At 32.0% G+C, this 14,307-nt stretch overlaps 1 protein-coding gene across 1 annotated transcript in view; it reads left to right on the forward strand.

Annotated features, from left to right (window-relative positions):
- The first annotated feature begins 3,204 nt into the window (after window positions 1-3,204).
- Window positions 3,205-14,307, forward strand: part of LOC101895666 (glutamine synthetase 2 cytoplasmic) — a 29,675-nt gene continuing 18,572 nt past the window's right edge. Inside the window, exons 1-2 of the mRNA XM_005184008.4 lie at window positions 3,205-3,408; window positions 7,615-7,799. Coding sequence (XP_005184065.1) covers window positions 7,616-7,799 — 184 coding nt within the window. The 5' untranslated portion in view covers window positions 3,205-3,408; window position 7,615. The remainder of the gene's footprint in view (window positions 3,409-7,614; window positions 7,800-14,307) is intronic.

A 14,307-nucleotide genomic window follows, 5' to 3' on the forward strand; every position in this document is an offset into this window, starting at 1 on the left:
CATATATAAGCGGATTTTTTTTTAAATAATTTTCAAGGATTTTCGTGTAATTTTAAGAAAGCTGTAAACTTAAAATTTTGCGCTAATGTTAGTCTTGGGGCGAAGGTGTGTGATACGGCTGCGTTATTGGAAAATCCTAGTAAAAGGGTACGAAAAATATTCCAATGTCCCTATTGGTGGTAGGTTTGTGAGAATAAGGTGGTTCTTAGAATGTGTACCCCAAGTGCACGAAAAGTACTAAATATACTATATTTGGTACAATTTGTTATTGGGTGAATAGATCGTGCTTTGAAATTTGGTGTTAGGGTCGCTGTTCATGTCTATGAACAGGACATATAGAGGCGATTTCGGAAATGTGTACCGTAATCGCACGAAAAGTACGATATTTGTTGTTGGGTAAAAGCATAGGTCTGGGATCCTTAGATTTTATGTTGAGCTCCCTGTTGATATCTGGAATTGAGAAATGGAGGTGGTTTTGGAAATGTGTAATAAAATTGAGAATCAAGGTTGGAAGTAAGTTCGATATATGAAGGTATTTTTGGAAATGTGTACTAAAAGCGCATCAATAGTACTATATTTGGTACAATTTTGCATTGGGTGAACAGATCGTGCTTGAAATAAGAAATTTGGTATTCGTGTCGCTGTTCATGTGTAGGTCCAGGTCATATGGAGGTGGTTTCGGAAATGTGTTTCGTAAATGTACGAAAAGTACGAAATGGTACTAAATTTGCTATTGGGTGAAGGAATAGAGATAATATTCTGAAATTTGATATTTAGATAACTGTTGGTATTTGGAAATGGGATATGGAGGTGATTTTGGAAATGTGTTCTATAATTATGGAAAAGTACTAAATGGTCCAAAAATGTGTATTGGGTGAAGGGATTAGGCTGGAATCCTCAAATTTGACATTGAAGTCTCTGTTGGTATCTGGAATTGAGATTTGGAGGTGATTTTGGGAATGTGTTCTATAATTGTACGAAAAGTACTAAATAGTACTAAATTTGGTATTGGGGGGGGATTGATTGGGCTGGAATCCTCAAATTGGATATCTGGAATTAAGATATTAAAATGTGTACTAATATTGTACGAAATGTACTACAAAATTTGGTATTGGGTGAAGGAAAAGTATTAAATCCTGTAATTTTATATAGATGTCACTGTTGGTGTCTGTGGTTAAAAAATGGAGGTTGTTTTGGAAAAAATAGCACGAAAAGTACTAAATAGTACAATATTTGGTATTGGGTGGAGGGATAGAGGTAAAGTTATGAAATTTGATACTTAGACTACTGATGGTATATATGCGTGAGTTTTGGCCGCGGATGAAAAATGCGTCCTATATTTGTACGAAAAGTTCTTAATGGTACTAAATACGGTATTGATCGAAGGAATTCGGCTGGAATCCTGAAATTGGATATTAAGGTCTCTGTTGGTATCTGCAATTGTGATATGGATGTGGTTTTGCAAATACGTACTATAATTGTTCGAAAAGCTCTAAATTATACTAATTTTGAATTGCTGTTGGTCTCCAGGATGGAGAGATGTAGATTGTTTTGGATATGCGTACTAAATGTTACCAAAGCTGGTTTTGGTTGAAGTGATGGAGCTGAAATTCTGAAATTGTTTATTTAGGGCACTGTCACTGACGTTGAAACAGTTTTTACAAAAATTTGGATGTTTTATAGGGCCAATGGGAAATTTTCTTGATTTTTTTAGAATATTTTTTTTTTTTAAGGAAAATAAAAATATAATTTAAGATTTTTTACAAATATTTTTTTAAGAGCGAATAGACGAAGGATCTCGATTCCTGAAAAACATTCAATTTAATGAGAAATAATCGTGGAATTTTTAAAATATTTAATTATATTTGATCGTGAATTTTTTAAGCTGTGGTTTTTAATATTTTAAATTGGATGTTTTAAAAATATTTAATCCTAAATTTTTTTAATATTTAATCGTAGATCGCGAATTTTTCATAAAGTGTTTAATTAAAGAACTTTGAATACCCTCCACCATTTGGAAAGAATTTGTCAATTTTCAAAAAAAAAAAAAAAATAAATAAATAAATAAAATCCATTGAACATTCTATTAAAATTTTAAAAATACCGAATGTAGCCGTTATATTAGAGTCTATACAACGACGTGGACCTGTAAACTTGAAAAAAAATGAAGTGAATAACGTACCTAAAGTCATCAAAATACCGAATATCGGGAGGTACCGTTATATTGGGGCTATACGAAGACGTGAACCTGCACAGACAATTTTTTGTCATAGGCTCCATTACGAACTTCAAATACTAAATTTGAAACAATTCTGGTGAAAAATGTCCATAAAATCATTAAAATTCCAAATATAGGGAGCTACCATTATATGGGGGCTATACCAAAACTTGGACCTACATGGCCCATTTTCAATACCAAAAGTCCTGGAGACACAATATACATTTGAGCAAAATTTTATCAATCTACTTCTTTTCGTTCGGAGGCTAGAGTGATTTCCACTGACAGACAGACGGACGGACATCGCTAAATCGACATAGAATTTTATGCTGATCAAGAATATATATACTATGTGGGGTCTAAAATGTATATTTTGAGGTGTTACAAACGGAACGACAAACATAATATATCCTCCATACTATCGTGGAGGGTTTAAAAATAGTGGACTTTATTTAAATAAAAAGAGATGCTTTTTACGAATATTTTTCGAAGCAACATTCGTGTCAATTTTTCCAACAGGGCAGTAATAAAATCTATAGTTCTGCTTTTGGAAGCAAACAAACAGCGAGTGATCATTGGTTGGCCGTTTAGGGAAAGAAACTTTCTTTCAATTCCATTGAGAACATTTCGCTCTTTCTCTCTCTCACTATTATCATTTCCAATGCTCTTTCACTTTACAACTAAGAGAAGCTGATGCCAAATCAAGAGTCATACAAACTAACGTCCATTACAATCAATTGAGATTGTTTAGAATGAAACCGTATGTGTGTGTGCGTGTGCGAGTGTTTGCGTAACTGCAATTCTTGCCGAGTCTTCTTCCCCATAGTAGTTGTTGTGCAAAATCATCCTCAACTAACAACAACGAACGCCAAACAACAGCTGAGCAGAACCGATTAGAATACCCGTAGCCGGACAGACAACCAGACAGACAGCAACGCCAGCCGCATTACAATTCAAACAGAATTCTCGTTATAAAATCTGTTCGAAAAATCACTTCCAGCTCAGTTGAGTTCCAGTATCGTTTGAGCGAATAACGAATAGAAAATATTCAAAATTGTTAAAAATTTTGAATAGAAAAAGTAAAGCGCGCAAAGAAAAACCCCTGAAAAACAAATTAAATTTACAACGAAACCTAAACATTCCGTAGTGTTTTTTTTTAAGTTCAATAAAATTTTCAACAACTAGTGAAAGTAAATATTGTGTTTTTTTTTAAGTTTTAAAACATACAAAAAATATTAAATTACAAATTATAAAATCAAAAACTGGAAAAAAATATGGAACCACTTGTAAAAATTGTATAAAGTTTTTGAAGAAAAAGATCGAGTGTTAAAATAAAAAAAAATAATTCCAAAGGGTTTGAAGGATCAACATAAATCTAATTTTACAGTGATAAAGACAGGACAGGACTCTAAGCCTGGAAACCTTTAATTTTGGGTTCCCTTTCTATTGTTGTTTTTTTTAATCTTTTCTTCACTGAATTTATAGAGGATTCATACTGGTCCAGAGTCAAAATATGTGAAAACTTCGGGCATTATTTTTTTCAATAATAGATTAGATGAGAAAATGGGAAAATTTTGAACTTCCATCAGAAAGTGATTATAAAGGTCCATTTTTTGATAAGATGAGCCTCGATAATGGAAAAGGAACCTTTTGCCAACTCCCTAGAACAGGCAAACATTTGAAAAGGGAGCAGGGACTATCTGTTCTTTATTTAAAGGTTGAAAAATCATAGGCTCATTTCTTAAAAAATTCAGAATCTCCTGAAACTCGTATAATGCGGACGAGGTCTCCGATTGGATCCAAATGTTGATCTTTTGACATAAAATCGTGAATTTTTTTCAACAATTTTTTTCCTTCAAAAGGACCCCCTGCCATGTATGGGGGATTTTTTTAATTAAAAATTCCAATGACGAAAAATAATTTGACATGAAATAGTGGATTTTTCAAGGACATATCGATTCAGCCTTTTTGACTTTTTTTAATTTTAGATTTTTCTTCATTGATTTTCTCAAGGATCCTCGACCAAATCGTCAATTGTTTAAGACTCGTTTTTCAAGGATCCCTTTGACCAAAAATCGTCAATTTTTTTTTAATAAACTCTTGCCAGAAGGTCCTTCAAAAGAACCTCCTGCCATATATCGGGGATTTTTTTAAATAAAAAATTCCAATGACGACCAGACCAAAACCGCCAATGAAAAAATAATTTGACATGAAATCGTGGATCTTTCAAGGACATATCGATTCAGTCTTTTTGGACTTTTTTAATTTTAGATTTTTGATCATTGATTTTGTCAAGGACCCTCGACCAAATCGTCAATTGTTTAAGACACTTTTTCACGGATTGCTTTTGACCAAAAATCGTCAATTTTTCTAATAAACTCCTGCAGAAATCATAGATTTTTAAGAAGATTTTTAGATTTTAAGAAAAGGACCTCCTGCCATGTATTTTTAATTAAAAATTTCAATGAAATCCTGACCAAAACCGCAATAAAAAATATTTTTTCAGACATCATGGCTAAAAATCGTGATTTTTTGGATTTTTTTTGAAGACTTCAATTCATTGATATTGACCAGAGAGTCATGGATTTGAACAAATTTTGTGAAATTTTGACCAAAAAGTCATACCAAGTACCGTAAAACTACCAGGGAGGTCCTGACTAAAACCGCAGATTGAAAAAGTAATTTTCTTAGACATTCTGACCAAAAAATCGCTATTTTTAGGGATTTTTTAAAGACTATTGGACCGAAAATCGAAGGTCAAAAAAAAAAAAAAAAAGTAAAAAAGTTATAAGTTCGGCCGGGCCGAAATTTGAATACCCTCCACCACTTGGAATGAATTTTAAAATTTTCAATAAAAAAAAAAAATCCGTTAAAAATGCTGTTAAAATCTTAAAAATGTAGCCTATATATAAGGGTCTATAAGACGACGTGGACCTGCATCATCAAAATACCGAATATGGGGAGGTGCCGTTATATGGCGGCTATACGAAGACGTTTACTTGCACAGACAGTTTTCTGTCATAGGTTGTAGTATCCATTGTGAACTTCAAATACCAAACTTGAAACAATTCCGGTGAATAATGTCGCTAAAATTATCAAAAAACTGAATATCGGGAGGTACCGTTATATGGGGGCTATACTAAAACGTGAACCTACATGGCCCATATTTAATACCAAAAGTCCTGAAAACATAATATATATTTGAGTAAAATTTTATCAAACTACAACGTTTCGTTCTGAAGCTAAAGTCATTTCCACAGACGGACAGGTGGATATCCGGACAGACGGACGGACATAGAATTTTTATCGACATAGAATTTTATGCTGATCAAGAATATATATACTTTGTGGTGTCTAAAATGTATATTTCGAGGTGTTACAAACGGAATGACAAACTTAATATACCCTCCATACTATGGTGGAAGGTATAAAAAAAGAATTAAAGAAAATTTTTGGATCTCAAAAAAAAAAAAAAATAATAATAATAATAAATCAAGGACCTATTGACAAAAGAGTTATGGATTTTTTAAGAAAATATCTCCTGAAACTCTTGGATATTATTTACATCGTGCATTTTTTAAGAAAAAATTTCAAAACTTTCTGAGTAAAAAGTTCTCAAGGACCTTCTGACTAAGAATAGTGGATTTTTTGAAAAAGGACCCAGTTGCCAACAAATCGGGAATATTTTATGAACATTTTGTCAAAGGCCTCCTAACCAGTAAATGGTGGATTAATTTTTTTTAAAGATATCCTGGTTAATATCATGGAGTTTTAAAGGAACTCCTGATAAGGATCCTGCATTTTTTTTAAAAAAATTCAAAATTTCTAAAAATTTTAGATTTTTAAAGAAGGGCGAAAAATTTTGTATTTTTTATTTCTTTCAAGGACCTCTTGAGTTCACCAATAAATGGTGGATTAAAAAATCTTTTGAAATACATCCTGACTAATATAGTGGAGTTTTTTTTAGAAAAAATTACATAATTTCTAAAAATTGTAGATTTTCAAAGGATGACGAAAAATCTTGGATTTTTTATTTCTTTCAAGGACCTCTTGAATCCACCAATAAATGGTGGATTAAAAATCTTTTGAAACACATCTTGGCTAATACCGTGGAATTTTTTTTTAGAATTTCAAAGGATGACGAAAAATCTTGGATTTTTTATTTTTTAAAGGACATATTAAGTCGTCGTTTTTTTTTTTTTTTTGAAAAAAGCCCTTGTTTCAAAATCGTGGATATATTTTTTTTAACTTCCTGACCATGAATTAGATTTTGAAAAAAAAAACTTTCAATGACACTCTGACCAATATTTGTGGAATTTTTAACGATTAATTTCTAAGGACATCTTAAAAAAAACATTTTTTAATGTATCTTCTGATCTAAAATAGGGATTTTTTAGATCATTTTTCTTAGCCAAAAATCTTGATAATTTAAATTTTTTTAAGAACCTCTCGAAGATTTTTTTTTAATTTTTTAACTTCGCCAAAAACTGTAGTTATTTTCTAAATGGTTTTCTTAGGTAAGAATTAGACTTCTGATGTCTTCTAGGACCTAAATATTGTTCGTATTTTTGTCTACAATATTGCCGAAGACACTATTCCGAAGGAATCTTAATTTGAAAATTTCCAAAAGTATGGAAAAGGGGAGAACTTGCCTTCCCCCATTGAGATTTCTTTGCTATGTTAACTTTCAAAGCTCCGATACACGTTTCATTTTAAGCTCGTCATTCCATCTGTAACTCATCGAAATAATAATTATATGATCAGCGTAAAATTCTAAGACGATTTGGCCCGGTTCGTCCGTCCGAATGTCCGTGTGTTGTAATCACGCTAGAGTCAAACCGAATAAAGATAGCAAGCTAAACATTGGCTCAGATTAGTTTTTTTTTTTCTGTAGGCAGGTCAAGTTCGAAGATGGGCTATGGTATTCTGATGATTTTAGCTACATTATTCACCAATTTTTTTTGTCAAGTTTCGTATTTGAATACGTCTTCGCATAAACCTTAATATAACGGCTATATTTGGTATTTTTAAGATTTTAGCAGAATTTTAAACGAATTTATTTTTTTTTAATTTCCAAATTCGTTCCAAATGGTGGAGGGTTTTAAAAGTTCCGTTCCGGTCGAACTTATTGCTCTTTCACTTGTTTAACTCTACTTTCATAATCTGCTGGATTTTCCCCGTAATTATTTTTTGTGTTGCACAGTGTTATTTATTTTTTATAAATGCTTTCCTTAAATCTTGAAAAAAAAAAAATTTTAAATTTTTCCAAACTCGAAGTAAAAAAATATTGGCGAGGTATTTGAATTAATTTTTGAAAACTTTTTTGTGACACTAGTTTCTATTCAAAATATAGACCCCATTTTTAATGATCAACTTACTAATGATTTCTTTTACAGCATGTCGAACAGAATTTTGGAAGATTCACCCAATGCCCACATCAACAAGACCATTTTGGATCGTTATCTCAGTTTGCCACTGAAGGAGAACGTCGTCCAGGCCACCTATGTGTGGATCGATGGCACCGGTGAAGATTTGAGATGTAAAGATCGGACATTGGATTTCATACCATCGAAGCCAAGTGGTAAGTAAAGCAAATACGCGCTCTCTATCTCTCTCTCCCTTTCTTTTTTCTGCTCTCTTAATTTCTCTTAAAAATAAAATAGAACTCTAGATTGGAAAGTGAGTTTATTTCTTAAAAAATCAGAATCTCGTAAAATGCGGACGAGGTCTTCGATTGCATCCAAATTTTGACCCTTTGACATAAAATCGTGGATTTTTTTCAAGATTTTTTTTTCAAAAACATTTTTGGACTTTTTATATTAGATTTTTCATCATTGATTTTCTCAAGGATCCTCGACCAAGTCGTCAATAGTTTAAGACACTTTTTTCAAGGATCCCTCTGACCAAAAAAATCTTCAATTTTTTTTAAAAAACTCTTGCCAGAAAGTCTTTCAAAAGTATCTCCTGCCATATATCGGGGATTTTTTTAATTAAAAATTCCAATGACGACCAGATCAAACCCGCTAATAAAAAAAAAATCTGACATGAAATCGTAGATTTTTTTAAGGGCATACCGATTTAGCCTTTTTGGATTTTTTTAATCTTAGATTTTTAATCATTGATTTTCTCAAGGACCCTCGACCAAATCGTCAATTATTTAAGACTCATTTTTCAAGGATCCCTTTGACCAAAAATCGTCATTTTTTTATAAACTTTTGCCAGAAGATCCTTCAAAAAGAAGGATTTTTTAATTAAAAATTCCAATGACGACCAAGACCGCCAATTTAAAAATATTTGTTCGACATCCTGGCTATAATTCGTCACTTTTTTTGGAATTGTTTTAAAGACCTCAAAACTAAAAGTCATTGATATTGGCCAGAGAGTCATGGATTTGAACAAATTTTGGTAAATCTTGACCAAATATCGTGATTTTTAAGTAAAACTACCAATGAGGTCCTGACTAAAATCGCGGATTAAAAAAGTAATTTTCTTAGACATCCTGGCCAAAAAAAAAACACAATTTTTTACGGATTTTTTAAAGACTATTGGACCTTAAATCGTAGGTCAAAAAAAATGGAAGGAAATCTTTGCCAAAGAGTCATGGTTTTGAAAAAAATGGAGGACCCCTCGACAAAAGAGTATGAATTTTTAAAGGAAATATTATCTGAAAATTCTGGGATATTTTTTTTAAATCGTGGATTTTTTTAAGAAAAAATGTCAAGAACTTTTTTAACAAAAATTTTTCAAGTACTTCCTGACTAAGAATAGTGGATGGTTCTCTATCTCTTTTTCTACCTCTCTCTTAATTTCTCTTGAACATAAAATAGAACTCTAGATTGGAAAGTGAGTGTTTTGGGGGAAACAAGGGGGGTTGAAGGAGGAAAATGAAACATAAGTTTTTCATCGGTTCCCTTTCCTGAAACTCACTTTCTTTTGGAACACAAAATTCGACATTTCCATATCACATTTCCAAATATAAACCAAGCTAAGCGAGACATAGTGTCTGAATGCAACAATGCAGCCAGTAATTGAATGTGTTTTTTTTTCATTTTGTTTACCTTTTGGGAAATTAGATAAATATTTGAAAGACAGCCAAGTGTTACGAATTGATTCATTAGAAGATCGGTGGGTGACACTTTGCGATATTGTTGTTGCTATTGTTTTTTATATTTTATTTATCTTTTGTAAATAAATTAAGTTAAATGCAATTATGTTCTATTGGTTGGAAGGGGTTTGTGTAAATAGGGAAGTGTTGATAATTAGTTTGGAAAAAGAGTTGATTGGAGAGAAAAAAAAGAGAGGCAAGGAAGGGGAAGGGAGGGGGGGGAGGGGCAGATATACATATTATTATGTCACGTATTTAAGAGATGTGGTAGGTAAATATCAGTTAGATGCAACTCAAATTGATATTATGAAGAAAAAAAAGGGGGAACTATTATTTTCAATTGAAAAAACAAATTTTTAAAATAATTTTTTTTTTGAAAAATAGCTAGACTTAATCCCCATAATTGTTGTTTTTATTATATTGCAACAACAAAATGACTAAGAAAACCTAGTATAATAATATTTTTAGATATCTTGGAAAAATAATTTTTATTTTATTTATAAAATCTAAATTGAGGTAATACATTATAGGGTATATTTTTTGAATTCAGAGGAGGATATTAGAGATTTGAAAGGAAAATCGCTGCTACAGTTTTTAAGTAATTTTGTAATTTACTTTATTTTATTCAATATGTAGTCAGACTTAATCTAATTATTGTAAATTTTATAAAAATAAAAATTTATATACCCTGATACGGCCAAAATGTGCCTCAACGAAATAATGGTTTTAGATATAGATCTCTTTGGAGAAAATTCTTTTCAGAGGGGTTATCGTAGCCAGAAAAGATACCTATGCACCCAAGCATCCTGAACTTGAGAGCATCCCCAACTTGTATGTCATCAAAACTGCTTCATTTAGTACCATTTGGTATAGTTTCTCAATTCCCAATTTCTCAATTTCCCAATGAATTTCCCAATCCGTTTTGGTACATACATCCTGGACATCATTAGTGGCTCTCATTTTGTTTCTTACGTTTTAGTACTTTTCGTACCACTTTAGTACGAATCTCGAAAATATTTTATATTTTTTTCTTAAAAAGTTGAATTCTAATATTTTTCAACTATTTTTAAATTAATATTTCTTTAATACTCCAACTGCTTATAAAGGCTTTCCAATTTCAGGGAAATCCAAACAATATTCATTTGTTATAACAGTTTTCTGCTGTATAACACACTAATTATAACAGTTGATATTGTTTTATACAAAATTAAAGTAACAAATAATAATAAGCTATTATCAATTCTGTAATAAGTATTCAAACAACTACCTTTTTGGAATAATAAATTTAATTGAATATCGTTTATAACGATACAGTAGAACCACTCATAAACGAATATTGACTCATTTACATTGTCGGGACACTATTTCCATATATGATAAAATCTGAAAACTATACACCATGGACGAAATGGTTATTTTCCTACCAATTTTTGTCCACTCATCGTGGAAAAGTTAATTTTTAGCAAATTGATAGGCCTCTGCCCAAATGGCTTTAAAATGCATTTCTGTGTACGTCTCTGTAAAACACAGTAACTGTACCAAATTGACATGTTCTTTAAATACATCCTCTCTGAGAAAGGTTTCACTGTATCTCTTACTACTTTTGTTTACATCTCTCTCAATAAACCTTATATTGCAAAATTTGCATGTGGGGGGAATATTGAAATAGGGCTCAATACAAAAACATGTATTGAATAACATCCCGTCAACGTTGAATACAGAAGTCGATGCCAATCATGTCGTGTGGTGTAAAAATCAGCGTCGATCCATTTCGTGTGGTATCATCCATTAAAATGCGTTCTAATCTCAAAATGATTAATAGATATGTTACAGCAGGCTTTGTGGGACACAAGCCTGTCGTGCTACTATTTCAAGGGGGTGGTGGGATCAATGCATTTTTAACAAGTTGGATGTGAATGTGATTTTTATGACATCGGTACAAATTATTGGCAATTACACTACAGACTATTATTAAATGTAAAAGTGTAGTTTTATTGTCGGTATTTGTAATAAAAATAATGTAAAATTATAATAAAATTAATAATAACAAATTGTGACAGCAATTATTTATTATGAAAAATTGTGGAACAATAAATTTTAACATTTTTAAATAAAACAGTTTTTTAGGACCTCTTTTCATGAAATACACTAATTTTTCCAAAGGAAAATTCTTTTCTGAGAATAAATTATTAGAAAAAATGGGGAATTCAGTAAATTTTTCAGAAGCCAACTTCAGATCAGTAAATATTTTTTTTGTAAAAAAAATTGCAACTCAGCAGGCTTTCTATAGTCAAAGTCAATTCAGAAACTGCTTTTATTCAAAAGTCAATTCAGTGAAGTTTCCCATAGAAGAAAGTTCAGCTAATTTTTTTAAGTCGTCTCACAAAACTTTTCTAAAAATATCCTTTTTTTTTTAGATAATATCAATTTCATAAAGCTTTTACAAGTAAAAATTGAATTTTTCTTAGTAAAAAACAATTCAGCTAAGTTTTCTATAAAAAAATTAAATTTTCCATAACAAAATTAGCTCAGCTATATTTTTCGGCAAAATTCTGTGTATATTTAAAGTTTTTTTTTTTTGTAAAATGGTACATCGTAATATTTTTGTTAAATTTAGATCGTGTTCGGAGATGAGCAATATCAGTCAACTCCTTCTGGTACCTCACCCACAAAATGTCAACATTTTCAAAGAAAATAATTTACAGCATAGGAAGAGAAAGAATAATACGATTTTGCTCGAACTTTGCAAATACTAATATTTGCAACAGTGCTTGGTCAGGTGCGAAAATGTATATTGGCTCACTCCTTCTGGTACCTCCCCCACAAAGGGTCAACATTTTCAATAATTATAACTCTTGTTAAATGTGTTGTAAGAATCCGATTGTCTTCAAATTTTACACATCACAAAATTTTTATTAACCCAAGTTCTGGTGTGAAGATGGGATATATCGGTTCACTCTTTCCGGTACCTCCCCCACAAAAGGTCGAAATTTTCAAAAAATGTATTTTCTGCACAGAAAGAGGAACGATAATCCGATTTTGCTCCAATTTTGCAAATCTTAATATTTGCATCAGTTCTAGGTCGAAAATGGACAAAAAAAAAGTCCACTCCTTAAAACTCTTTTAAAATGTGATGTAGGATTCCGATTGTCTTCAAGTTACATACATGACAATATTTTGATCAACCCATGTTAGGGTGGAATATACCGGTCCACAAGATGGAATATATCGGTCCAATTCTTCTAGTACCAACTCCACAAAGGGTAAAAATTTCGAATACTCATGAAGCTCATAAAAGACGAAATTAACATCCGGTTCCATTCAGACTTGGCACGTCTCAATATTTCAATCAACACGAGATCTGTTATAAAGATGGTAGAGATCGGACCATTTCTTCTGGTACCTCCCCCACAAAGGTTAACATTTTTGAATATCCATGAAGCTCAGACCGCGCAAAATTGACATCTGATTACAATCAGTCTTGGTAAATCTCAATATTTCCATCAACACAAGATCTCTTAAAAATATGGTAGAGATTGGACCATTCCTTCTGGTACCTCCCCCACAAAGGGTCAACACAACGATCATAAAATCCGAAGTAAGCATCAAGTTCTCACACTTCATAATATTTTTATTAATCCAAGAACTGGTGTGAAGATGGGATATATCGGTTAACTCCTTCAAGTACCTCCCCCACAAAGGGTCAACATTTTGAATATCCATGAAGCTCATTAAACGCGAAAATAACATCCGATTCTTTTCAGACTTGGTACATCTCAATATTTTCATAAACACAAGATCTGCTACAAAGATGGTACAGATCAGATCTTTTGTTGTGTTGCTTCCCCACATAGGGTTCAAGATTTTGAAAAACAAAATGCTCAAAGAAAGCGAAATAAGCATCCAAATCTCTTCAAATTTCACACAGACAAACATTTTTACTAACACAAGATGTGTTGTGAAGGGGTATATATCTGCAAACCCCTTCTGGTAACTCACCCACAAAGGGTCACAATTTCCAATAATTATATCTGTCATAAATTGCGAAACAAGTCGGTGATTCTTTCAAACTTGTTATATTTAAATATTTCTCTTAACCAGAAATCTGATATAAATATGGAATTTATGGGAATTTATGATTTCGTATAAAATTGGATAGAAATGTTCGATTTCCCTCAAATTTTGCACATACCAATATTTTTATCTGTATTAGATATCCATACAGCCTCAACCTTTTGAATAATCACAACAGAAGTCAAGATATATTTAAATAATCGAACATTGGCTGAGGGTTTGGATCTGTCGGCAAAATTGGCAGATACTTTTTATACCCTACACCACATAGTGGTAAGGGTATTATGTCTTTGTGCATTTGTTTGTAACATGGAGAAGGAAGCGAGATAGACCGATATTTACTTTTGAGGACCTCCATAGAATCACTTTCTGAGTTGATTTATACATGGCAGTCCGTCTGTCCGTCCGCCTGTCCATGTATTCTTGTGAACAAAATGCAGGTCGCATTTATTATCCGATTGAGATGAAATCTTGCACAAATCATTTGTTTGGCCCAAGGACGAACCCTCTTGGAAATAATCGGTAAAAATTTACATATAGCGCCCATATGTAGCACATACATCCGAATTAGGCCTGAAAATAAATATGCCAAATTGGATCGAAATCGGTTCATATATAACTATAGCTCCCATATATATTGTTCATCCGATTTATTATTTTTGTCCTACGCAGCCGTAATATGCACTCTGTAACAACAATATTTGGGGAAACATATCAAATACTGCTCAGAAATACATTTGCTAAATTTTATCGAGATCGGTTCAGATTTGTATATAGCTCCCATATATAACTTCATCCGATTTACGTTGTGCACCAAACGTCTAATATTTGCCCAAATTGGATGATATTTGGCACTTACGACCGAATTGAGTCTAGAAGCTAGTATGCCAAATTTTATCGAAATCGGTTC

The sequence above is a fragment of the Musca domestica genome, unplaced genomic scaffold, assembly GCF_030504385.1.
Source record: "Musca domestica strain aabys unplaced genomic scaffold, Musca_domestica.polishedcontigs.V.1.1 2, whole genome shotgun sequence".
NCBI classification, from domain to species: domain Eukaryota; kingdom Metazoa; phylum Arthropoda; class Insecta; order Diptera; family Muscidae; genus Musca; species Musca domestica.